Here is a 26,888-nt window from a genome sequence, read left to right on the forward strand (position 1 = left end):
GTTCTTTGTGCTGTCCTCTGCATTACAAAATTGCTGATCATTTTGTCTTTAAGCATTTTAAGGACAAGGATTTAGGAAATGTTTCCCTTTGTGGCCCCAAAGCTCCTAACATGGCATTCTTCAGCAGCAGGTGCTTAACCCACACACAGAGTTCACCTTTGTCTCCTTTCCATTAAATGTGATGTGGTGGGTTGGCCTTACCTTTTAGTCACACCCTCACATGTCTCATGGAGTCATGGACCAAACATTTTGCCCTTTGTTTCTAAATCTATTACAAAGTTTTGTTCCAAATGATGTCAGTGAAGGCACTTATTAAAGTACCACGGAGAGCTGAATCGCATTTATGCTGCTAAATATCATTTAATGGATGAACAACTTGGAAAAAAGAACTCTCACCACCCACGCACATCATGCTAAAACAGGGTAGCATTTTGCACTTGCTTCCCAGCTTAGCCTGAGAAAGACTGCTGATGTCCACCTTTCCCTCCCTTAGCATTTCAACTTCATCCTAGCCAGCTGCTTAATCGTTAAACAGAATGCCACCCTGTCTTTGTATTTCCCAAACCATGTGTCTCTACTGCCAACTCCACATCTTTATAGCAGCCACATGCTTGCAAAAGAATTAAACTCAGAATATTCATGTAGCCTCCGATTAGTGTACAAATACAAAAACATAATGGGGGATGGGGAAAGAAAACTTCCGTGTTCTATGCTGTTGTTCTCATCGTAAGATGCTCCATGGAAAAGAGCCGAGCAGTGGGCAGAGGCTGTGAGTCCCCGATAAAGAGAGCGCCTAACATTTCCGTGGTATTCCCATTTGCTAGTGCGCTGCTGCGGCCACACGCCTGATTGATATATGCCTGCAATGGCACTTTTCCATTTGACACTCTCCCTCTCTCTCCCTCTCCCTCTCTCTCCCTCTCTCTCTCTCCCTCTCTCTCCCTGGGTCGCTTAAACAACAGTCCTAACTTTTGTGTGTTGCAAATATAAAAGGCAAGCCATGTGACAGAGGGACAGAAGAACAAAAGCATTTGGAAGTAACAGGACCTCTTTCTAGCTCTCAGAAAAGTCTGAGAAGAAAGGAGCCCTGCGTTTCCCCCAAGGTAAGCAGGCAAACAAGCGCTGACGGCTTGCCTAGGAAATTACTTCTTTCCAAACTCTGCCTTTCATCCTTCTTGCAGACAAAGAGACAACCTTTAAATACCACTTAAATTTGCATCACTTTAATTTGCATTAATCTGTAGCATGCTAGCCTTTTGGAGGGTTTTGTTTGTTTGTTTGTTTTAAATGAACGGGTCTTTGAAGTCTGTGACAGAGCAGGAAGTGTCCCAGAGAAGCTCGGAAAATATCTTCTGGCTTGATTTCTTTTCAAACTCCGCGTAGTTAGATGTAACTTTGGAATGGTTCTTCTAAGTGACACCATAAAGGGGGACAGAGAAACAACAGCAATTGCCGACTTGGGTTTGTGGAGTCCCGTATCTCCCCCGCCGCCTTCATCCCTCTTACAATGGGGGCACTATTAACGCAGGCAAGTCTGCGAGGTTAAACGTGCGCTATTTACTTTTGTTACTCCTTATGTATGCGGCTGATCTTCTGCCAGGGCTGTGCCGGGAGAGCTCAGAATGACTTCAAACAATAGGCAACATTTATGCCTAGCTTTCAGTGTCACGCTGCTCCTTTGCACTCTTCTCCTATCCTATATTGGGACTTTGCTTCCATGGATACATTCAGAAGTGTCAGGAGAGATGAGGATGGGTTTGCTGTATGATTTTCATTGGGCAAAAAGTCTGAGGAAATGCATGCTGTTTGCCTTGGCCTTATTGCAAGGGGTTATTTTTAGTAGTCCGTTTGTCCCTGCAACATGACCAATGATCCAATACCAAAGATGTGACCAGAAAAGGATGCTCCTGACAGCACAGGGACCAGGACCTGGAGGAATGACTCCTACAGATACCTGAGGAATATTCAGAGGGTTCATTCCAATCCCCGAATGCAAGTTCTCTCATTAAATGAACAATTGAGCTGTAGGAGGCCCGGGCATAACTCTCTTGAGGGACAGGAAGTTTGACTGTGTACAGAATGTTAATGACTCAGAAAGCACAGTAACTGAGGCTCATTGTAATGGACAGACCCAGATAAGCCTCCGTGAAAAGCCTCCGTGAAAGGGCACCCCCTACACACACACACACACACACACACACACACACACACACACACACACACACACTTTGCTGAGGACCAGGTGGGAAAAAGCAATTTATTTGACAAGTAGAAAATCCCTTATATTTTGTAACTGTCACTCCTAGAAGATATGGCTATTGCAGAGCATGCTTCTCTCCATTCTAATATTAATGTGACTTAATTACAAGATACAAATACAACATGGCAGATCGTTTCAAGACAGCATTAGCTACCAGGTGCACCAGGAAACACAGCGATGCTGCAAATATAGTGGTGACTGTAGGTGTCAGCCAAATACATCAGGAACTGTAAACTGTCTCATTATGGCATTTAGACTTCATATAAGTGTCTGATCACTTTCTTTTCCCTAATTTTACTCCAGGAAGTGAACTTTAGGGTTCTGTTGGGCAGCTTTCTGTGGAACAGAGGGCACAATTTATGGGAAGTCCCCCCCCCGCCCCAATTTTCATAAATAGTAGCCCAAGGAGCATTGTTGAATAAAGTCAGGCATTTAAATGAGGGAATTCACAGCTGCTTTACTAATCAAGGAAAGCTGTAAAAAATAATATGTATTGTATTGTAATATTTATGACAATTTTAAAAAACTACTGCTATTAGCAAAGCATTTAAGTGACTCAAAACAATTTTCTTAAACTGATATTCAGATCATTATGTGAAAGTATTTGAACACAAATGCAATATTGTTCATCATTTCTTTTAAAGTACATTTGATTCAGGTAATGGGAGAACTGGCTAAGGCCTTCACATTATGACTGTATACTAAGCAACTGACACCCACAGATGGAAATATGCCTGTGGAGTTCTCAATCTTAATTTGAGTTCCAATGACACTGTCAAGGGAAAAATAAATCATTTTTCAATACATGTAACAATTTCCAACTCATTTATTTTCCTAGGCCCTTGAAAAATGGCTTTCTCAGAATTACCAGTGGTGACCAGAGACTGTTACTGTCTTGAGAACTCAAAATTTCAATACCATTGTTCTTGCTGGTTAATAATTTATTCCATCATCTTTTTGATAAATATTTATTAAACATTTTCAGTGTCCCTGGCAATATGGTCATTCTGATGGATACAAAGGTGAATGGAATATTTTCCCATAACTTTATTTTTGGTCTGTATGCTCTTTCTGATTGAATCTGGGAAGAGAAATTAATGGGCTTTGCTAATGGATAATTGGACAAGAACTTTCTGCTTATTAAGAACCATGCAAAGTAGCTGCTAGTGTTTCTAGATTTACTTAAAATACTTATTAGTAGATTTTCTATTTATAATGAAGTGGCTCTCCTGCCCCTTGGCTGTTTGTACCAGATCCTGAGTGTCTCACACTCGCACAGCTAATATGATCCGGATTTTTCTTGGGGTAGGGGTTGAAACAGTCTGGAAAAAAGAGTAACACATCCTTCCTCAGTTCTGTTGAGCAGCCTCTGGAAGGGAACTGTATGTTATCTGTATCAGAAGATGGGTGAGTCACCTCCCCAGCAGCTGACATCAGGGCTGCTTCATGAATCACCGTATTAGAAACATGCACAGAGGAGGATGCAGTCACTCTCTCCCATCACTTACTGGTCTCATTCCCTAGACTGAGGAAATCAGCGACCTCTAGGCTTGGCCTAAATTTAACAGGGCTCTGGGATAAGTAGTTGGAAGTTGTTCCTCAAACCTAGGTCTCTGTCTGAGCCACACACAGTGCTGCTTTCCAATAAACCAGTATAATGTCTCATCTCATGTTTAGGTTGCTGGGGGACAAGGGAGTGAAGACATCAAGAGTGTCCTTGATTGGGGTGTTTATTAGCACAAAATGCATGGTAGTGGAATTGCCTCTGACCCTCTGGAGTGCCGGACTCATCCAAACTAAGTCACATATTCTTGGTCATTGGCCTTTGTTAATGACACCCTTCTGGCAGGCCAGCAGGAACTTAGTGTAAGGAGAGGCAGGTGGAAGGACTGAGTATGAATACTGAACAGGAGAGGGAAGTAGGGCCATGGGAGGATGGGTGAACTCTGGGGCCCAAATTGCTGTAGCCTGTCTTGGCTGTGATCAGCTGTCATTTCCTCTTTGTGTATGACACTGTGGAACATATTAAAATTTCTCTGGGTTGGTATGTTTGGAATTCCTCTGATGCCCCACCTCACCAACTTAACTGGACAATAAAAGCGAGGTTGTAAGCCATTGAACAGCTGGCTGGCTATATATTTCCCCTCTTTCTTTCCCATAATCTAATACAGAAAAGAATCCAGTTAGACTGGCAGTGCCATGTCTGGGTACTTGTTTCCTGCAATTGCTTCCTCCCCCACCTCCTCCACCACTGCACACCATGAAATCTTCCTGGGTGGCAAGTGGCTTCTTTTGTTTGCCACTACTCTTAGCCTTTCCCCTACGCTTGATCTCCTTCTATTGTGAGCTGCTGTTAGTTCTGCTTTCCAGACAGCCTGGGTCCTGTTCCATCTGGGGAGAACAGCCCATGAGGTCTCCTCATCTCCATAGTATTCCCAGGATGTCATTCTTGGCACAGGTTCTGCTCCGCCGATCGGATATGGGGGCTTTTTTGTAGCCCTGAGCCTGAACCCACTCACAGAGAGGAGCAGCCACGTGGCTCGCCAAGAGCGGGGCTGGAGTGACCCGGGTTGGCAGAGACAAGCATACCATCACAGTGACCGGGACATCTCTGGCGAAGGCCTGGGGGGTGGGAGTGCTATGGGAATGCCTGGATGCACTTTGGCCCACATTAAGAGAAATGTGGTTATTCTGTTTTAGACAGAGAGACAAGTGACTTGGAACAAAGATTCCCAGATCTTTTAGGCCCTGCCCTGCTCCCAGGTTCCTCAAGTTTCTCTTCTGTCTCTCCTCCTCAGACAGAAAGGAGAAACAGGACTCTGTTTGGCCAACAGAGGCCTGATGCCTTGTCAAACCCATTGCTGAAAGAAAGAACTGAGGAATCCCTTCTGAGTTGAGTGCACTGAAAATGTGTGGGGCTTGAGGTGAGAAAGGAGCTTCTCTTTATTCCTTCCTTTCTTCCTTCCCCCTTTCTTCCTCCCTCCCTTCCTCCCCCTCCTATTCTCCTTCTCTTCCACCTCCCCCTCTTTCTTTCTTTTTTATTCCTTTACCTCAGAAGAGCAGTTTAGTTCCTGAGTTTCAAGCACAAGGTGCTGGACTTTTCAATTAGAGATTCCCATTTAAGATCTTCAATGTACAACATCCCAAAAGATGCTGCAAATGTACCTGGGAACAAGAGGTATTAAAAAGAAATCCATAAGGCAATGATGGCCTGTTCTTGTTCACTTCCTAGGAGCTTCAGCCATCTTTTCCAAATTAACTAAAATTAATGTAAAAGACGCAAAAGGCAAAAAGTAACAGCTGAATTAAATTGAACCTTTTCCAGTTAATTGGAATGGAGAAAGAGGGGAGGGCAAAGAAAAGGCAGAGGCAGAGGCAGAGGGAGAGGGAGAGGGAGAGGCAGAGGGAGAGGCAGAGGTAGAGGGAGAGGGAGAGAGAGATAGAGAGAGACAGAGAGAGAGACAGACAGAGACACAGAGACAAAGACAGAGAGACAAAGACAGAGACAGAGAGACAGAGACAGTGAGAGAGAACCATCTACCCTTCACTGCCAGTTCTTGGGTTTAATATGAATTATTCCAAACAAGTCCCTAGGCTAGAGGATCTATTTAAAGAAGCCTGGCAGCATGAAGAGAGAGGGTAAAAATACAACCACTCTTTTGTCCATCAAAGGTTTTCTTTGGGAAGACATTAAGAGCATTTCTGTTTTTCTGTCTGCCCCTGCCAGTGGCAGCATTCCAGCTGGTGGTACCCACTCCTCACCCATCAGGTCAACAACCATGAACTCCTCTGATTCCAGGAGAAAAGCAAAGGCTGAGAAATTCTTTAGAAACTCACATGTGTGGGCAGCATGCAGGGGAGGTTGGGCCTGGAATGAGTGCATGCTGGCTAGGCTATACAGGTTGTCTGGTGAAATTCACCCCCCACACACATTTTTAGTCGTTGCAGAAGATTGTGCCGCTGTGCCGGTGGCATTGTCTGCCTTCCTGTTTGCAAAGTTTCCTTCTCCTATCTCTAACACTACTTTGCTTTGACTGACTACTTCATCAGAGTATCTATGAGCCTGGTGCTTAGGTATATATTACTAAGTGTCCCACTCTCAGGACCATTTTAGCTGTTAGAATCTAGCAGCTTAGAAGAAGTTTACAGTCTGAAACAATTACTTTTCTGTTAGGAAGAGTGCTGACTCAGAAAATTCAAAGAATGGGTTAGTTTAGTTGGCAAGACACCCTGAGTGCTTATAATCAGGATTTCTTCCAATTGAGGTCCATTTCATCCGCGTGTCGAAATCTGGACACGAATGCTGACTGGTAGCTTGGTATAAGATTTTCTTTTTTCCACAAAAGCTAAGACTTATTCAGTCTATTTGCTCTCTTCCAAGGCCTGGCTTGATCCCAACTTTTTTCTTTTAAGCCATGATTCAACCAATTGCAGTATCCTTTAAAATCGAGAGAGCAACAGGTTAAGACATTCAGTGAACCAACAGTCAGAAAATGCTAAGGAGTGATCATTTTAGCACAGTAAAGCAACAATAGGCCTAAACCTGGAGTCTCTTTCCGTCCTTTCATCCATGGGGAATAAACAGAAGAAGAGGCAAGTAATAGAAGAATCAACAAGAGAAAAGAAGAGGAGATTATTTTTGATGTTAAACTTGGCTGCTGCCCTTTCAGTTTTCTCAAATAGCTCAGTTTCAGAAAGGCAAATGTTCGTTTGCCCGACTTTCTCCCAGAGAAGAATTTGAAATAGCCTTCCTTATGTGAAAAGAGGTAAAGTCCCCAGGTGAAATCATCCCTAAGCTCGACTTTAGGCAAAGATGTAGGTACACACTTTCCTATCATGGACATGATGAATCAAAGGAAGCAAATCCTTAACTAATTTCCAATTTATCCTTAAAACTCAGAGGCATACTTTGGGACTTGATACATTTCTGTGATCCCTTACTCCTCCTCAATTCTGAAAACAGGTTCCTTTTCAAAATTTAAGTGTTACCTTTTAGATTCACGGTTCCAAAGACAGGAGAACTGTCAGTTCTGAATCAAAACAAAAAAACAAGGAGAAAGCCCACGTGACAACAACTGCAGGGTGATTGGAAGCACAGCCACCATGTTTTTCACATGATGTTTGAACTTGTCTTACCTGTTTTCATGCAGGCTGGCATCCAAAAGTCTTCTGATTTGAATTTTGTATTCAATTCCATCATAGGGCAGAAAAGCCAAATTGCAGGAGCAATGGAAAGATTGGGTTTCTCTCATTGTTTAGGGCCTATTCCTTAGTGAGGACCCTCTGGCTGTTTTGGGAGATCACTCCCCACCATTCCAGAATGTGGTTTCCGGGTAAGGAGATTGCAATGCAGCTTTAAAAACACTTTGCTAGACACTTTGAAGAAAAGCCAACACACTCATTTGGCTTCAGAGCAAGAGAGAACTGGGACTGAGCTTGGACTGGTCATCTCTCTTCTCGTAAGACCATGTCAGAGCCAGCAATCAGGGGCAGAGCAAGAATTGCATTATATCAGCATGTGGGTCCCCAGAACACCTTTTCTTTCTACAGAAAGGGTGCATCTCTAGCAGGACTGTGTCCTCTTGGTTGGGTTTCTCAAAACTGTGGATCCCAATATGGTGGTTAGTATTGTACGTAACTACTCACTGGTATTTGGCTCAGATCTCATTTCTGTAGGAAGGAGTGAATAATATAAAGGGAACCCTCCCTTCTTGAAATTGTGCCATTTGGGATAAAAGTTGTGGTAGATTTGGGCATCCGGGATATCACTTCTCCTTTTTTTTCTGTTACTGAGACATCTACTGTGTGTGTGTGGTGCTAATTAATTATTTCAATTATTTACATCCCAAATGTTGCCCCCTCCCAGTCCCTTGTCCCCTTCACCTTTAAGGGGATGCCCTATGGGGCGTCCCCACTTCCTGGGGCATCAGGTCTCTACAGGACTGGACACATCCTCTCCCACTGGGTCAGACAGGTCAATCAGTCCTCTCCTACATATGTGCTGGAAGCCTCAGACCAGCCCATGTATGCTCTTCTTTTGGTGGCTTGGTCTCTGGGAGCACCCAGAGGTTCAGGTTAGTTGATTCTGTTGGTTTTCCTATGGAGTTGCAATCCCCTTCAGCTCCTTTAATCCTTCCCTTAACTCTTTCATAGGGGTCCCTGGTCTCAGTCCAGTGGTTGGGTGTAAATATCTGCATCTGTCTCAGTCAGTTGCTGGTAGAGCCTCTCATAGCACAGCCATACTAGGCTCCTGTCTGCAAGCACAACATAGATAGCATCAGAAATGGGTGTGTGTTCTTATTATTGTTTCATTTAATTAGTTTGTGCTGTTTCCTTTTTAGACAGAATTCATGTAGCAGAGGCTGACCTTAAACTTACTATGTAGCTGAGGATGATTTTGAGTGCTGGTATATGAGACTTGCACCACCGGGCTCAGTTTATATTGTGTCCAGGGTTTTATATACACTACTAATTGAGCTACATACCCAGACCAGCCATACTCTGCTCATTTTTATTCCCCGTGGATGAAAGGATAGAAGAGAAATCAGAGTTCAAAGCTACTTGTGATTTGTGTCACCTTAGAAAGGCTGTCACTGAGCATTTTCTGACAGTACATCAACACACAGGTCATACATGCTTCATAGTCTTGTGGCTAGATTTGCAGAATACGCTAAAACCCCTCAAAGAAAAAGATTTTAACAGAAAGGCGCTTCCCAATACTCTGGTGATCAGATATACTAATTTCTAATTTGTGGGGAATTTATATTCTAGAAGTCAATTACAGTCTAGAAGTCTTAACAGTTTCATCAACTGTTAAGAACTCAGAATTAGTAGTATTCCTGTGGAAACTATATCACAGTGCCTAGTAGAGAATCCCATCACCATAGTCAATGCTCAATTCTTTTAGACAAGTTCAGCCCAGGGTTTGGCCCAAGAATCCTTTGCACAGAGGTTCTACAGAGCCCTTATCAAATAGAGGGACTTATTTTTCATCCCCTGAGACTGCATTAATTCACATGTTCAAGAAGACTTTGCAGGTCCAACCTTCTCTCCTCTCTCTGTGCCAGAGCCCTGCTCACAGCCCATTAGGCTCTTAGCAACTTGATGTGAGACTATGGACCATTCCTAAGAAATGAAATGACAGGTAAAATTCAGCCTATATCATCACCTTCTTCAAATGGAAGAAGTTTCTCTGATCTCTTCTTTGATGGATGCATTGGATGCAACTGGAAAAAATAGCACAAACTTAAAGAAGTTAAGAAAACTAGAAACTGGTTATCTATACTCACCAAATGATTCTTGTTATTAAGAAGACATGAGCTTGGTATAGTGGCACTCCCCTATAATCTTAGCATTGTAGGGGCAGGATAAAGAGGCTCACTCAAGAATTCACTGTCAGCTTATCTTACATAGTGAATTTCAGGCTATCTGGAACTACATAGCAAGGCCATGTCTAAAAAGAAGCAAAGAAAAGGCAAAGAAAAACAAGATATTAATACTTTATGAACTACATTTAGTAAATCACAAGTACCAAATCAATTGGATATTGGAGGCTATTTTTATTTCAGGCCACCCAAATGGCCTCATGGAAGAGAGCTTTCTAACAGCTTGGCCTCCTGTTGGCTCAAGCACTTCATTAGAATGTTCTTGGAATCTTTGAGTGATCATTAACTCCTTAAAGAAGAAAGGAAGTTTTGCTGTAAGATTTGTTGGGGGAGTATGTAGTCCCAGAGCAGTGCTATATAGTCTGAGAAGCTTGGGAAGAGTCAGACATGATTAGACATGGGCAAAGCTGTGAATTATTACAACCAATTAACTTATTTTATAGATAAGAAAACTAAGTCCCAGAAAAAAAAAATGACTTGATAAAAGCTCTGGAGCCAATCACAGGAAGGGACAATGCAGCTTGAGGATCATCAGGTCAGCCTCCCTTCTACTGGATCAAGCAACACCAGAATGTTCTCTAGGTCTCAGAATGCAATGAAATATTTATTTATTGTTTTTGGATAAGTCAATGTATGATTCTGAGATATAGAACTCTAATAACTTAGGCTAGAAAAGGTCTGGGGAAGGAGATGTGATGGTGTAGGTAAGTGGGAGACAGGATAACAATGAGAGCTTTCTTCACAAATGGCTCAAGGTCAGAAGTTTTAGTTATAGTCAAGCTCAAGGTCAAGTCATCCCACTGCACTTCCTCCCCATGTTGTGAAACTATTCAATCTCCCCTGCACACACACACATGGGTAGGTCCCACTCCACAGTTGACTCATTGATGTTCCCCATCAAGTGATTTCTCTTCTCAAGCATTTGTTTGAGTGTCCTTATCTACTGTGATTATGATATATTGCTTCTTTCCTTTGCTGTATTCTTCCTCCTCCTCTTTTGCTTTCCTTTCCCTCTTCATACCTTCCTTCCCTTGTACATTTAACTGCTGCTGTGCAGCTCTGCCACAGATGTCATACAGGGGGGAGAAGTCAGTGTCCTATCACAGAACAGGGGACTATTATTTAATGGCAAAGCTATTTTCCTTGTGCACCTAAAGTAAGCCATTGCTTCCTACTATAGAACAAACACCCTGAGATGAAAGGAACAAGAGCTATATTCCCCTCTACTGATCTTATGAGTGTATCCTTGGAGAGCCAAGTGGGGCTTGCATCTTTTCCAAGTACCACTGCTTCAGGGTCAGTCAGTCCAGGCTTGGTTTCTTGGCTGCTACTCATGTGCTTCTAGATAGAAATAATCTTAAACCATTCAGTGAGTGCAGAGGATGCTTTATATCATCCAACATGCTGTTTACAGTTTACAAATTAAGTGTTGTGGGAAGAAGCATCTGACTTATTCTCCAAGGCATCTCCTTGACTAAATCCCATGGGAATCCTTTAGTTTCCTGGGAAGGTGCTACTTAGCACTTGGCACTCTCTGAATAAAACTCAGAATTTTTTGTATGAAGAATTATCTAGTAGCAAGCTTTCTTCCAGCCTTACAGTTTTAATTCCCTTCTCTTTTTTATATAATTTAATTGCTACTGTGTACTGCATTCTTTACCTTATTCCTGACTCATATTTTTAAAAATTACAGCATATATCTGTGAGTAGTGGTGAGTATCTTTCATCCAAGAACCCATGAGGCAGAGGCAGATGGATCTCTGTTAGTTCAAGCCCAGCCTGATATAAAGAGTTCCAGGAGAGCTGGAAGCAGGTGTATGTCTTTGAGCTCAAGGCCAGCCTCTCTCTACAGAGAGAGTCTGTGCTACATAGAGAGACCCAGTCTTGGAAAACAAAACAAAACTACAATAAATAATAAATATTTCTGTCTGATACACTGAGTCCATTCCAAAGTCATTATATTTTACCTACTTCACTACATCTTCTCTTAGATGATGTTCTGCATGCTGGGTATAATTTAGTTGATAAATGAGGAGTATCAATGGGACCATAAAATTAAAAAGGAAAATAACAGGCCCAGATTTGTTACTTATAAACACTGTGAACAAAAAGATATATTTAAGATAGGACCTACTTTTTCCTCTGACCTTTAGCTTTTTAATTTGTTTTAGTTGCTAGGCGTTTACCTCTGAGCCTCCGCATGTCAGCCACTAGCCCCTTACCCCAATCCTTGTATTTTATCTGAGTAAAAGTAGATGGTAGGTGCTCAATTCATAAATATATGTGTTGAATAAATGTTTTATGAAAGAAATAGGGAGAGAACACCTGACTATTTCAGGACTGAAAGAGCCCGGGAAAGGATAGATACGGAAATACTGCCCTTCTTTGTCTCACAAGTAGGGCAAAACCAAGGTCGTTCTTGGCACATGACACTTGTCTTAGCCTGTTGCTGGAATCACTTGTGCAAAGCTAGTGCTTTCCTCACTGCCAGGCACAAGGTCAGCCCTGGAGTGAGCTGCTCCCTGGGCACAGCACCATCTCTCACCCAGGAGGTTGCGATATTATTTCAATGAGGATGACAGGTGGGGAAATCTGGGCACCAGTTGTTCTTTTCCACTGATAGTGTTTGGAGGGTAACTCCAAACTCGGGCATGCTGGCCTACGTGATTCTCCTGCTGCAAAGGGCTCTGTACTGGAGCCATGAGAACGTGGGCTCTGTCCTGTGGCCAAATTCAGGTCTCAGAGACCAGAGCAAAGCACAAAGCACAATGGGGACACAAGACTACTGAGTTCTCTTGTTCAACTCATCATGGGCTGCCTGGCTGAGGACCTAAATCCTGATAGCCAGCATTTGAGTTTGTTCTGTATGGCATAAACAAATAGAACAAAGGAATTAATTTAGTTTCAAGAAAAATGCTAGAGGCTTCTGTTAAGCCGATATACACTAGCTTGGCAAAAAACAAGGTATCCTGTGCTAGCGTGAATTTTCTTAATTCCTTAGTTCTCCCTTGTACATCCCTGCTCACGGTGCAGATCCTGGTCTGTGCTCACTGCAGCTTGACTCAGTGTCCTCCTTTCTTGACCTCTATTTTTACAAACTCATCTTCAGCACAGCAGTGCTGGCTCATTCAATTTGTATATCTAAAGCAAAACCAAAATGCAGCATGAATCTTAGCTGTTGCCAAGTGTTGTAGTACAGGCCTGTAATTCCAGCATGCCTCAGGATCTCAAGTTGTCTACTTAGTGAGAGTCTGTCTCAACAAACAAACAAACAAACAAACAAACAAACAATTGCTTGGCTGGAGAGATAGCTCAGTGATTAAGAGCACTTGTTGGTCTTGCAGAGGACCTGGATTCCTTCTGTTCCCAGAACCCACATTATGGTTCACAGTCATAAACAACTTCATATCTAAGGCATTTGATGACGTCTTCTGATCTTCTCCAGCATCAAGCATACATTTTATATAAAAATAAACAAATCTAAACAACAAATACTACTAATAATAAAACAAATTCTATTGTTATATTGTAAAGAGCTCACTTTTGTGTTTTGAAATTATGATGAATTCTGTGTTTGTTATCATTGTTTGCATTGTTATTTCAGTGTTAATAGAAAAACTGAAGAAAAATGTCATGGCTCGTATGAATGTAATAGAGGCAAAAATCTTAAATGTAGACATAAAGTAATTTGTCACTTTTCTGTCGTTTTAAATTTATGTATATGGGTATTTGTTCTGCTTGTATGTCTGGGCATCATTGTGTGCCTGGGACCAAAGGAAGCCAGAAGAAGGTGTCAGGTTTACTGGAACTGTAGTTACAAAAGATTGTGAGCCTCCATGTAGGTGCTGGGAATGGAGCCTGGGTCCTCTGGAAGAGCAGCCAGTGTTCCTAATCATTGAATCACCTCTGCAGCCCCCTTTTGTTTTTCATAACTAGTTTTGAGTAAAGTTTTTCATGTCAAAACTACAAATCAGTTCACAGGGCTCAGGATATAAGGTTCAGTCAGTGAAATAGCTGCTGCTCTAACATGAGGACCCCTGTGGGTTTAGACCCCTGGCACCTATATCAAAGCTCATGTCTATAACTCTAGCACAGGAGGTCTCCTGATGTTCCATGGTGAGATGTGAAATAAATAAAAACTCACATCTCCAGCCCAGAAGATATCACTAATTGATAACCTCTCTCAAATGAAAAATTGGTTTTCTTCAACAGAGTCTCACTGGGTATACATACCACACTTAACACAGGCCTCATTCCCAGCAATAGATGGCCAACACAAAATGAACTGAATGCTATTTTTGGAGTTTGTTTTGTCTCACAATGCTTTGAGCATTTTTTTTAAACATTATGGTTTGCAGGTTTGTGTTTTTATGGGAATCTCTGTTTGCAAATGTGTATATCTCTGCATCTATATGTGTTTCTTGTGCTTTTTGTTTGTTTTGTCCTATTCCTGTTTGTTTCTTCTTATTTTATTTTTTATTTACTTATTTGTTTTCTTGTGTGTGTGTGTGTGTGTGTGTGTGTGTGTGTGTGTGTGTGTGTGAGAGAGAGAGAGAGAGAGAGAGGTGTTTTGGGTGGGTGAGGAGGTAGAGGTGGGCAGGATCTTGAAGCTGGGGGAGGGGAGATTGTATAAGAATATATTGAATGGAAAAATCAACTTTCCGTAAGAAAAAAAATGTTCTTTTGCAGCTTTTGCTCATTAAGATATTTGGGCACATGCTTGATCTGTTTTAAAGAGAGGTCACTATGAGCATGTACACAAAGGAAAGTGGTACAAGACTATCTGAGAAGGGGCTATTGCAGTCTTTAGACATACTCTCTGGATATTGAAATGGAGATAGTGGTAGCCATTACTATTCAACACAGGTATTTTGGAGTAAGAGGGGACAGCAGATGCTATTGCTATCAATTCCTCTATCCTATAGGTGAGGAAATGGACTGAAAGAATTTAAGTGATCCGTGCAAGATGCCACAGCTGATTAATGGTGGCATCATGATTTAGTCCAGGTGGGTCCTCTAATTATTGGTCTCTGCCTTTCCTGCAATTTATTTGACTTCCCAGAGACACAGGCTCTTGGCCTTTGATATTGCCAGAGATGCTCTGCTCTGAGATGATCCTATTGCCACACTTTTTTTTTGTAAACTCAGAATGTCCTGCCCTACACTTGTAAGCTGGCTAATTGCAGCTAAGTTGGTCTGAAGTCAGACTCTATTACAGCAAAATGAATTGGCTTATACCACTTTGAACTTCTTATCTTGATCACATCAATACTTACCCTGTTTATTCAGACTGTTCACGAGTAGGAAGTTAAAGAATTACTTGTACTATAAACAAAATAATCAAGCTTTGATCTGAATTTCCTTGAAATGTTTTCTTTAATTACTCTATTCTGTTGGTTTGGGGTATACCATCAAGTTCTCTCAATTTCCCCAAATGTTTGAACATATTTTTGGTATTCTGTGTCTTCTGGTATAATGAAAACCATCAGCAAGGTAATTTTAGTAGATTCTTAAACTCAGGTCCTTTGACCGGGAGGTATGGTTAAAAGAACAAAGCAAATTTTAGAAAAATGAGTCCAACACAATCTCACTTTAATGATAAGTCTCTTCTCCAATGACCACATTTTCAAATTACACTGTGGGCTTCAGCTACAAAGGTTTTGTAGAAATGTGTGACTCTTGGGAAGTACACATGCATGGCCTTAGCAATGCTGGAGGCCAGTGATCATAATTCGAGTTTCAGATGCAGTTGGGCACTGATGCTGGGTGGCAAGGGCTTAAAACAAAAACAGGATGAACCCTAGAGCACAGTAGTGGAAAATGAGGTGGGTGGGTATAGAATGGAAAATGTGCTCCCTTAGGCCATGGACTGTGTTCATTAGCACTGACCTGCCTCCTCTCCTGCTCTGGAAGCTAATGCTAATACTAAAGCTTGGAGAGAATATGAATAAACCCTCCTGCACCACAAACCAAGGACAGATATGAGACCACCCAATTTAGTTATCCTCTGGCAAAAACCACATATTTAATCTTCTCTATGGGCTCAAACTATTCTTGCTCCTAGGCACAGGGACTCAACCAATTAAAGTCAACATATGTTTCCACTCAACCATCATGTCCATTTCCAAATGGTCATAAATATGTAGCATAAATACCAAGGTCAGGGGACATGAAATGGATGAGAGCATAAGCTAATAAGGCTCTAGAAACCAATATTCTTTACCCCAAATGACAGAAATGTTTGACTTCATACCTCTTGCACTGTATCCATATTTCTGAGTAAATATTTCTGGGGAAAATAATTTCTGCCTTCATTGCAGCTGTGTAGCAGGCACTGCGGTGATGGTGATCGGTTGCAAGTGAAAGAAGCAAGACAAACTCCTGCATACAAAGGACAATGACAACCAGAAAACGGCAGCCCCATCCTGCCCTGGCCTTGAAAGGGATTGGATCCTAGGAGGTGGCAGCATTTCAGATCTATTGTCCTCTGTCGCCCTCTGCTGTTCTTCTGGAGAAGTTTCCCCTTACAACAATGAGAAATCATGTACTAGCTGCATCCATTTCTATGCTCTCCCTGCTGGCCATAATGGGAGATACAGACAGCAAAACAGACAGCTCGTTCCTGATGGACTCTCAACGCTGCATGAGGCACCATTATGTCGATTCTATCAGTCACCCATTGTACAAATGTAGCTCAAAGGTAAGATCAAGGTCACTCTAAAGCCTTTGGAGAATACCCCCTCCCTCATTAACAGAAGAACAGCCAATAATTCCTTGTCAGAGAGGATGGAGAGCTATGACCACAGTCCAAACTGGAGCTCTGTAAAACTCACAAGGGAATCTTTCCTTAGAATTTTCCCACTATGCTTTCCACTTCTGTGTCTGTAATGGAACATATGTGAGCTTATTCTGTTGTGGGTGTGTCTAGTTCTCCTGGTTGGGAAATTTATGAACAATGATGTTCCTTTTCAATAAAGAAAAAAATGGGGCTGGAAATAAGAGAAGTGGGGAAAGAGAAGACTTCAGTTTAGATCCCCAGCACTTATGTAAAACAGCCTGGCAGGATGGTACACATTGCTAATCCCAAGGCCGAGGACATAGGACATACTCATTAGCCAGTCTAGACCACATAATGAGCCACAAGTTCAGTAAGACACTGTCTTAAAAAGTATGGGAGCAGTCGATGACCAAATCCTTGACCAACCTCTGACTACCACACTGTGCACCCATATGCACTTGTGCAGAAACATACACATAGATCACATATGCATGTGTATACACATATGCACATACCACATATTCAAAATGAAGAAACACGGAGCTTTTAAATTGTCATAATTCCTTCTACTTCTATCAACAGCATAAAGAAGAGTGGGATATAATTGGACAGTGGAGCGCATTCTTGGAGGCTCTTCAGTTTTCTGAGCTACCCCAGAACCAGCTGTGTGGTCCTCTGTGTGTCACATTGATGTTAAAATGACTTCACAACTAAAGATGACAATTTGATCATTTCTCATTTTATCTTGCTTAGCAGTTTGTTCTTAGTGGCAGTGGGTAGAGTGTTTCTTACACAGATCATCTGTGACTTGGTGCTGTGAAGAGGTGTACAAGGTAATAACATGCTAATGGACCACCAAGAGTGGCTGCCACATAGACCACCCAGAAGGGAGGCACAATGGAGGATGGAATGGTTCCCAAATGAGAGTTCTCATGACCATCATTGCCCCCATTCACATGCCCTAAATTTGTCCACATTTAGTAAATAATACTTTGTTTAGTTCAACCTCAAACAATTTTCACTTTAGTCCTGAGACTAAAACAAAACCCATTTAAACATTCTCATATGGCAAGCCTTTTTAAAATTAGCAAAATAGTTAAGAATTTTACAAAATACTATCAACCACTAGAATTCAGTTCATAGATATCAATCTCTCCACTCTCCATTTCAAAACATGTTTACTTTTACATTTTCCATAACTTCTGTGGTTGGAGGCCAAGGAAGATCTTTTAGTTTGAGGGGTTCAAATATTCAGTTAAATCAAACTCACCTTTGTACTAATAAGACCTAGGACTGTGGGAAAGAAATTGAGTTTTTTCCCTTAAGAAAATGTCCTGGATCTTACTTATAGTCAAGGGACAAAACCAAAGAGAAATCCTTAGACAGGGATGAATTTTAGTGAAATACCTTCTTGGAAATGGAGAATAGGAGCTGGCATAGTCAGCAAAGGGTGGGGGTGGGACAGCCTTGCTTAGGTTCATTTCAGCACCCCAGAAGCACAAAAAGCAGTAACAACAACTGCACCAACAATAATAACAACAATGGCAAAGGTAAGAGAAACATATTCACAACCACAATTGTTTAACCATTGCTTCAGAAGCAGATGGCACAGCACTGATCTCCAGTGTTTGTTAATCCATGGATTATTTCTTCCTTTGTTGAGCTGTCCTCCATAATCATGTTTCATGAGAGAGAGAGAGAGAGAGAGAGAGAGAGAGAGAGAGAGAGAGAGAGAGACACCCGCAGACAAAGATGGGAGAATTCAAATGTAAAGAAAGTGCCATTGTGATGGAAAGCAGGGTTGTAGACAATAGTAGTATCTATAAAAAAGTCAAAAGTGGGCTAGGGGTGGAACTCAGTGGAGAGCACTTGCCTAGCATGTATGAGGTTCTAGGTTTCATACCCAGAAACTCCCCCACCCCCAAGTAAAAAATTCCGGGAAGTGAGGGAAGACTGTCCTAGCATTAACGTTAACTTCAGAGGGGAAGGGTCAAGGAAGAAATGTCCTTAACTAAAATTCATGGGGTTTGAGCATGACTTTTAGAAATAAATTTTTGTCAATTGTTATTCACCTTTGCTTCTTCCAGAGCACCACAGTAAATAACAGGGTAAAGATTGTAATAATAGAAGACATATTTGTAATTTCATGGGAACAATCTGTTTCCAAACATCCCAAAATGGCCCCAAATATAGTAATGGTTTTATGTAAATGCTGCTTGTAGTTATTAACCTTCCTTCCTTGTCCACACACAAAAAGATGTTCCTGGCAAAGTTTCAGCTACCAGACCCTTTCTGGATTACATTTTCTGTATGTAATCATGAAGAAAGTCATTTTCATTTGGAAATAGTTTATATTTTGGAAATATTCTTAAATTTTCCAGACTCGTAATGATAGTCTCTCTGATGAACCTGGTCTCCTTCAAAGACTGAAAGTAATGCATTTGGACTATGTCCAGAAGAAGTAAGTGGTCAGGGCAGATTTTATAGCTCTACAAGTATTTTCCCTCAATATCATAAGGAAAGCCATTATTTTCTGGACACAGGACCACTCCTTGACCTGCCAGTTATTGTTCCTGTCTTAAATTTATCAAGTGGGTCTGGCATCCTGACTATATGAAATGCATATGTGGCCCAGGGAAGAAGCACACTGGCCCTAACACCTAATATGTGTCAGTCACTTTACAACATATATTGTAATCATCACCAACACACCTGTCATGTAGGTGTTATCATCCCCATGCTACAATGATGAAACTCACAATCCACAAGAAAAGAAGGACTAGGTTTCCTGGTGCCATATAGTCTGGGAAGGACAATGTTATGTTTGGAGGATTTACTTTTCCACTGCCTAATTCCTCATATTAAAGGAATATAAATAAAATATAGAAGCTATTATATAAAATACAGACAAGCCTAGCTGCTTACAGTGATGATTCTTGTCCTATATTTTTTTTTCTAGAAAAAAAAAAGAAATAACAGATAAAGATTTTTCTGGACACGTTTAGTGCAACTCTTTGTCTGTTATTGCCCTGAATGTGCATTTGGCTAGTTTTAGGTCCGGTTGTCCTTCTCCCGACAATTCAGGAAAGAACTAATAGGCAGGCAGGAAAGACTGATCCATCAAAAAAGACAGTGTGACTACTGTTTAGATTATACTTGGGGCTTTGTTAGTGATGATATCTCATGGTGTTAAGTCCAAGAGTGCCTAAGAGTGACAAGCTCATTCCCTCTCTTCCCAAGAAACCACATTTCCCTACCATTCCAAGTAAAGGCCATGAAGCAAACCTTCTGAAGATCCGCAATTAGAAGAAACTGTCTGGGAAATGTTGAAGGAACTAAGCCATCTCAGGCTTGGAGGTAGCCAAGATCTGATTTCCAATTCTCACTTCACAGCTTTCCAAATGGGTGATTTTCTGGAAAGCCAAGTCGTTGTTTGGTGTTTCAGTTTTCTCCCCTGTAAAAGAAGCTATTTGCCCAAGGGCATGGGCACATATGGCCATAGTGATGATATTTGTAAAGTAGCTAGCACAGTGTCTGTCATATACTAGACATGTAATAAATGCTATTGTGACCCTGGTGATGAAGTTGTAAGCTAGACAGGTGTTTCAACCCACTTCTCTATTTCAGTCACTATTAAGACTTCAATAACTGTTGGGATCCCTGCAGCCTTAAAGGATTAGGAAAGTGAGCCTCCATATGACTCTGTTGGATGTGGGAGGGGTGGGGGTGAACAGAAGAGCAAAGTAAATGTAAGCTGCTGTGCAGAGTGTTAAGAGGGAGGGTGAAACAGGAACAGACTCTACTGGCTGCCTTATGTCACGAGGTGAGGGGAGGGTGTGCAGGGTGAGTTCTGACCTCTGGTAAGCATGAGTTTTCAAGAGCCTGACTTGGCAAACTGACTTCTTCGGTGTTTGAAGTCCAAGTTGGTGAAAATAAGAGACGGTGGTGGTCACTGGTAAGGGAGTGAAGCTAAGTTCTAAGGGGCAGCAAGAGGTTGGAGTGAGATTGTTATGAGTGAAATAAGACAGCAGGTGGTGAGAAAAGGAGGAGATCAGTTGAGGTGATAAAGGCTATGAAAATTCACAGAGAAAGCTGCAGAATTGGGAAGGAGTTCTGAGGATGCCCAAGTTATCTATCTAATGTTGCTGTCACATATGCTCATAGGAAAAATGATACAGAGATACAGAGTTTATAACACAATTGATAACTTGAGAGATGTGGCTTGTTTTTTAAAATAAAAACAAATTTATACTGAATGCTTATTATATGCAGGCTTCATAGAAGTTGCTAGAGACAAATTGAAGTGGGAGGGAGACAGACAACAAAAGGTTTACCCTTTATAATGCTTACAGGCTAACAAGATATAGGAAAAGGAAATGTTCTGTATGCAAATGTCTCTTCACATGTTTCATTTACGGCATATATGACATTAACAGATAGGTGTTGGAGGAAGCTGAGTTGCCACCCAAATCTTCAAGTCTCACCACCCCCGTGTTATTTTTGTTCCCTGATTGTCATTTTGTTGCTGACCTCAACCTGGCACAGGCTCTTTGAATATTGACCTGGTTTCCTAGAGATAAACAGAACAGTCATGTCTTAATATTGTTGGTATGGGAGAGGTGTGTTGGGAGTGGCATATATGAGTTGGTTCTTAATGTATGAGTAGTTAAGCTCTTAATGTACTGAGTAGTTAAGCTCGACCGAAGTACAAGGAGGATGAGAACAGCTATGAAATTGGAAGAATGTGACATCTGAGACAGCTATGATATATACAGAATGGCTGATATTGGTTTATTCTTCCTGTGCAGAAAATAGCTATTTGAGAAACAAGGGCCAAGCCCACTGAGTTAGATCCAGGTCCTTTAATCCTAGAGATCTTGTTCTTCCATGTGGACTGGCCATGGGGCTTCAGATCCTGAAAATATTTAGTGAAATCCCAACTAAGTTAGCTTGTCTTCAAGTTGCCCTGTATTGAAGACTTGACCATTTATGGAAAGCTAATACCCTGATCCACATGGCTATGTCTCACTGTGTGTCTTAGTGGGATATGATTTTCTACACTCTCTTTGGCCCTTCTTAATTATTCCTGCTGGCACAAGTTTTCCTTATTCATGTGACTCTCTAAAGACTTCTGTTTGGGGAGTGGCTGTATAATTACTCCAATCTCCAGTAGATAATCTGGATTAGGGAGCAGCAAATTTTGCACTGTGCCATGTACCTGCAGATACAGGAAGAAGGAACTGGGGAAGATCTTGGACTCTCTGGTTAGTGAAATGGAGCTAGATACCAGAGACAGGCATTTGTGTTACTGATTTATGACATAGTCCCCTCAAACCTGCTTGGGATGAAGATTATCCTGCCTATCAATTTCAAGAACAGACTGGATAGCCTCAAAAGCTTTAACAGAACCAGAGTAGCTTACAATAGCCATTTTCTCTCTGCCTTTGTGACCTTGCAAAGAAAGTAATGTTAGGGCAGTCTAACTTGTTTCTCCCTTACTTCTTCTAGATTTTTCTGTTAGTATCTCACATTTCCTTCATGGTTGTGAATTGATTCTTGAATTTTTCCCAAGTATTTATTTCGTTAATGATGTCAGTAATCTATAACTATCGAGGGTTATCTTTTTCTGATTTTAGAAAAGTGTGATAGCCATCGTTCTTTTATCACTGGGTGTTTAATTTTGTCCCATAGTATGATGCCAGAGATCATCTCTAGTGAATTGGTAGTATTAACTGCCAATTACCGAAATATTAAATAATTCTATAGCTTCAGGAATCAAGCTGCCTTGCTCCACCTCACTCATTCTTTCCACTGCTTAGGATTCTAGGATGATATGAGCTGCCCTTTGTTTTTCTTTAATGGGCAAACTCCTGTGTTAACGCACATTCAAAACATCTTTTCTTTTGGTTTAGCTCAAACTTTTTTGGGAAAAGAGAGCAAACAATTCCACCTGTCCAATATTATAATTCAAACTAACCATAGCCAGAATAATTCTTGCTTTTTCTTGTCACTTTATCCCCTTAAACAACTACTTGATGGTTTTGACCTAGGCATGCCGAGATGTATTCAGCATCTTTCCTTCTTGAACTATGATCTCCACTCTGGCATGCTTGGGATTCTCTTCCTCACACTCAGTGTGCACAGGAATAGGCCCATCCCTAAAGTGCTTTTCTGTGCGAATGTATATAGGCTCTCATAGGAAACCTCCAGGTATCCTTTGTTTAGAAAGGGTATTTGGAAAATTTCCCCTGAGTTCCTTATCTCTACTCTTAAAAAATTCAAAGGAGCTTTTTTCCCCATTTCCTTGAGCTGTATGCAAAGTATATCATGTGTATGTTTTTAAGACAATTTTGATACTTTTTAATTGGAGTCTTCCATTTTTCAGATTTATTTATTTTTATTTTATGTGTATCTGTGTGCCTGCTTATTTGTATGTGCATAGGTACAGGTTTCTGAAAATGTCGGAAGGATATGTAAGAACCCCTGGAAGTTACAGGTTGTTGTGAACCACTGCATGATTTAGATGCTGGGAAGAAACTCAGCTTGTCTGTAAGACCAGCAAGTAGTCTTAACCACTGGCTCATCTATCCAGCCCCTTAATAAGAAGCTTCTTCTATAAAGATTACATAGGTTCTGATATAGCAGCCCAAACATTTGGGAATGGATAGAATTAAATAGTTTTTTTCTAAGTCATTCTGAAGATGCTAGCATAAATTGTACAAATGACAGGTATAAGGTACAAACCCAGGCTTGTGTCCCCCAGATGTAACTCATTTATCTATTTCAGTTTCTTCTCCTAAATTACAGCAAAGCAACACTTAATTTGTGCCTTCTACAGAGACCACATTCCCTCCGTTTAGCTAGTTCCCACCAGAAGAACCCCCACCCTGTCACTCTTCACTCAGTTTACTCCTAGATTTCAACCTAAAGTGACTTTCAGCTTGTTGTTGATAGAATTGCAATACATTTGGGCAGTGGTAGACCTTAATCCATGAGAAGGAACTCTGGTGGGTTTTTTTAAATGGTGGTGGTGGTGGTGGTAGTGGTTTCTTTTCCCTTTCTTTCTGTTCTGTTCATTCCTTCCTTCCTTCCTTTCCTTTTTTCTTTATTTTTGAGGTTATGTGGCAACCCAGACTAGTTTTGAATACACTGTGTACTTGAAGATAACCTTGAACTCCAAATCCTTCTGCCTCTACTCACCGAGTGCTAAGATTACAGATGACTGTGAATTTCAGTGAAGGCTAAGCATCACTTAACATCTTGAAAATCCTTGAAAATCCTGGGTCCTCCTAAAGGAGTTTAATTCAAACTGGTATCAGATAGTGTTGACTGACTTTTCGCCAATCCCCAGGTACTAAGGATTGAACTCAGAGCCCTGTGCGTGCTTATCAAGTGCTCTACCACTGAGTTACACTACCTTAAACACTTGTTTTAGGTTCACCAATAGATTCTTATGTGTGACCGGAGATTGGAGCCACTAGTCCAGCCCAGCAAGAATCAATAAGGAGTGTTGGGGTCTTTCAAAGGATGCTGTGGTAACTTGAGATAACTGTACAGAGTAACCACTTCCCTTATTTCTCCAGATGGTGCTCCTGGCCAGATGTGAGGGGCACTGCAGCCAGGCATCACGCTCTGAACCCTTGGTGTCCTTCAGCACTGTCCTCAAGCAACCTTTCCGTTCCTCCTGTCACTGCTGCCGACCCCAGACTTCCAAGCTGAAGGCTCTGCGTCTGCGTTGCTCAGGGGGCATGCGACTTACTGCCACTTACCGGTACATCCTCTCCTGTCACTGTGAGGAATGCAGCTCCTGAGGCTTGCTGATGATTGGCTTTCTGGCTGGCACAACCACAGGAGCAATTCAACCTGCTAGAGAAGGACTGGCAAGAAAAGAGTTAAGGCAGATAAAGATGGAGCAAGTACCACAGGATTGTGCATACTCTAGTCCTAAAGACTCGATGTGCTTTCAACAGAAAGTGACTCTGGGAGCTTGCTCTTCATTCCCTTCTCCTTTCTGTGGAAGAATTTCTTTTGGTTACTTTTCAGATTCAGGCATTTCCCCTTTTGGCTCTGATTGTGGTTTGGGTTCCTGACAGCTCTGTATTAGTGGGAAAATGTGGGGCCCTGTGCAAGAGCACGTCAGGTGGTCCCTATTTGGTGCATATTAGGGAAGAATTTACCGAAGTCTCCTTCAGTTGTTGTTTCCCCTTGTTGTTTTGGTCTAAGATTTGCCTCTAAAGGTTCCCAGTTTCAAGGTCTGGACACCAAGTCCATGGATATGTTTAGAGAGGTTTACTCACAGCCAGCTAACTGCTACTAAATAACTAACACACGGGTTCTTTCATGTGACAGCGGGACTCCTGACCACTATAGTTGTTATTCAGAAATGACTTAGGGGATATAAAGGTGGCAGAAGGAATTTATAATCTGAAGACTTTTGCAGGTAAATGATGGTAAACTTTTGTGAGGAAGCAGGCTTTCACACATATACACTCAGATGGATCCTGTCTTGGCTCTGGAGAAGGCATACATTACATGTGGCATGGAGAACACATCATACTCTTGATTGAGCATTAGTCAAGCATTAGTCTACTTGTGGGTGTGCAATAGCTTCAGCCATATCTTGAATGTCATTCCCTAACATCCACCTGTCTATGTGAAGTTTGTTGCCATAATGGTGGCCCGGCTTATCCTCTGAAAACTTTGTTTTCAATATACTTTTAGTCCTTGAAGCTCAAATTTTGAATCTCCCCATGTTTTGAAATAAAAATAGAGTACCTTCAAATTTGTGGCTGTGTAGTATTATTTCTTCCTCTTCCTCCTCCTTCTCTCTCCTCCTCCTCTCTTCTTTAGTATCCTTTCATGATGTGGATATAAGATCCATATAGCTACACTTCGGACATCTCCAAGGCTGTAGTGCAGGTATGGACAATAAGAGGAAAATGAATTCCAGAATGCATGGTGATACTTCAAAAAAAATCAATATACAGTGATGGGTGGGCTTGACTGTTGGTCTCAAATTTTAGTACAAAAGCTGATGTGTTCTGGCTTTCCCAGGTACCACAGTGTAAAGTAGAGATTTGCCATCCTTTTTAATCTCTTCATTTTTCTCAGAAAGGATAAAGTATCTACAAGTCAGGGTAACAGATCCGGCAGGACAGAGTTCACAAACAACAGTCTCTGTACCATTTGTAGGTCTGTGCTCCAAACCTAATGATACTACTAAGATCCTCCTCAGCAGTTTAGCAATAGTGACATTGGACTAGCATCACGTCCACTACAGACACCTCAAAGTGAACCCTACCATGAAAATTCAGTTTCCAGGGCAGTCTTGATACCACACTGGCCTGATTAACCAGAAATGACAGCTCTCCCCACTGTTAGCACAACTAACCCATGAATTATTTTTCCTGCAGAGATGAGTTTTCTACACTGTTTGGTACCACTTTCACACGATTTTTATGAAAGCTAGCAGGGTTAAATTTGTATTCATGACTTTGAAACAGAATTAAAAAAAACCCTGAACTTGATTTTAACCTTCATCCTGATAGTGATGGGGCCAATTCACTGAATTGGAAGATGTTCTCACCCTGAAAGAAAATTTAAACTGGAAAGTTGGACCATTATATTAGCAGAAAAACTGTCATAGGAAGAACTAAATGTAATATTTAAAGTTATGTAGCTATAGAACCCTCTTTTTTGATTAGGATCTTGCTATGTTTCCCAGCTAGCCTTGAGTTCCGAACCCTCTTGTCTCAGCCTCCAGAGAGCACTTCCACACCCAGCTAAATGATTATAATTCCTACCAGAAAATGAAAAGATTTATTTATAGCCAGACTTGAAGGTTTCTTTCATGTTGTTAGTCAAAAGTATAAACATCTGGAGAAATGACTAGATAATTATTACTGTTTCAGAGGACATGTCAGCAACCATATCAGGTAGCTTATAAAAGTCTGTAACTTAAGCTTCAAGGAATTCAACTCCCACTTCTGGCTTCCATCCATACACAGACAGACAGACAGACAAATAATAAAATATTTTAAGTTGAAATGATATTATTTCTAGCTTTAAGATGCCTCTTCTTGGCTTTGAACAGTCATTTGACTATAAAAGTCTATAATATAAACCAACAAAGTGCAGTCTGCATTTGTTTCTTAAGTGTCTAGGACTGTAGCAGGAGGGTGTCATATGACTCATATCTTCTAAATTATCCAGGAGCCATGGAAAAGGCCAGTTCAAGTCCCATTACATGGACGACCACTAAACCTTTCTGCATAATAACCAGAAAACACTGGGGGCATTTGAGGGCCTTTAGCAAGAATACAGCAAAGATGCATACAGAAGTCCAGAAACTTGGATTTGGAACTGGAGACAAAAGTCTCTGCTCACCACAGTCATGAGTGTTTCCCTTCCCTCCACAGTCAAAAGCACCCCCCTTCCTCTTCTTTTTTTAGGATCTTGCATGCTG

At 41.4% G+C, this 26,888-nt stretch overlaps 1 protein-coding gene across 2 annotated transcripts; it reads left to right on the top strand.

Annotated features, from left to right (window-relative positions):
- The first annotated feature begins 754 nt into the window (after positions 1–754).
- Positions 755–25,205, top strand: Ndp (norrin cystine knot growth factor NDP). 2 transcript variants are annotated; one of them, XM_063280113.1, is made up of 4 exons: positions 771–1,103; positions 14,571–14,652; positions 15,966–16,345; positions 24,007–25,205. In XM_063280113.1, the coding sequence occupies exons 3-4, from the start codon at positions 16,178–16,180 to the stop codon at positions 24,232–24,234; spliced, it is 396 nt and encodes a 131-aa protein (XP_063136183.1). In that variant the 5' UTR covers positions 771–1,103; positions 14,571–14,652; positions 15,966–16,177; the 3' UTR covers positions 24,235–25,205. The 2 variants fall into 2 exon arrangements, with proteins under 2 accessions (NP_001102284.1, XP_063136183.1); NM_001108814.1 differs by lacking the exon at positions 14,571–14,652 and having other exon boundaries at positions 755–1,103; positions 24,007–25,202.
- Positions 25,206–26,888: the final 1,683 nt, after the last annotated feature.

The sequence above is a fragment of the Rattus norvegicus genome, chromosome X, assembly GCF_036323735.1.
Source record: "Rattus norvegicus strain BN/NHsdMcwi chromosome X, GRCr8, whole genome shotgun sequence".
Lineage (NCBI taxonomy): Eukaryota > Metazoa > Chordata > Mammalia > Rodentia > Muridae > Rattus > Rattus norvegicus.

Coding starts and splice junctions, on each gene's coding strand:
- Ndp (NM_001108814.1), top strand. CDS start 16,178: ATGAGAAATCATGTACTAGCTGCATCCATTTCTATGCTCTCCCTGCTG. Junction 16,346..24,006: donor TGTACAAATGTAGCTCAAAG/GTAAGATCAAGG, acceptor TTATTTCTCCAG/ATGGTGCTCCTGGCCAGATG.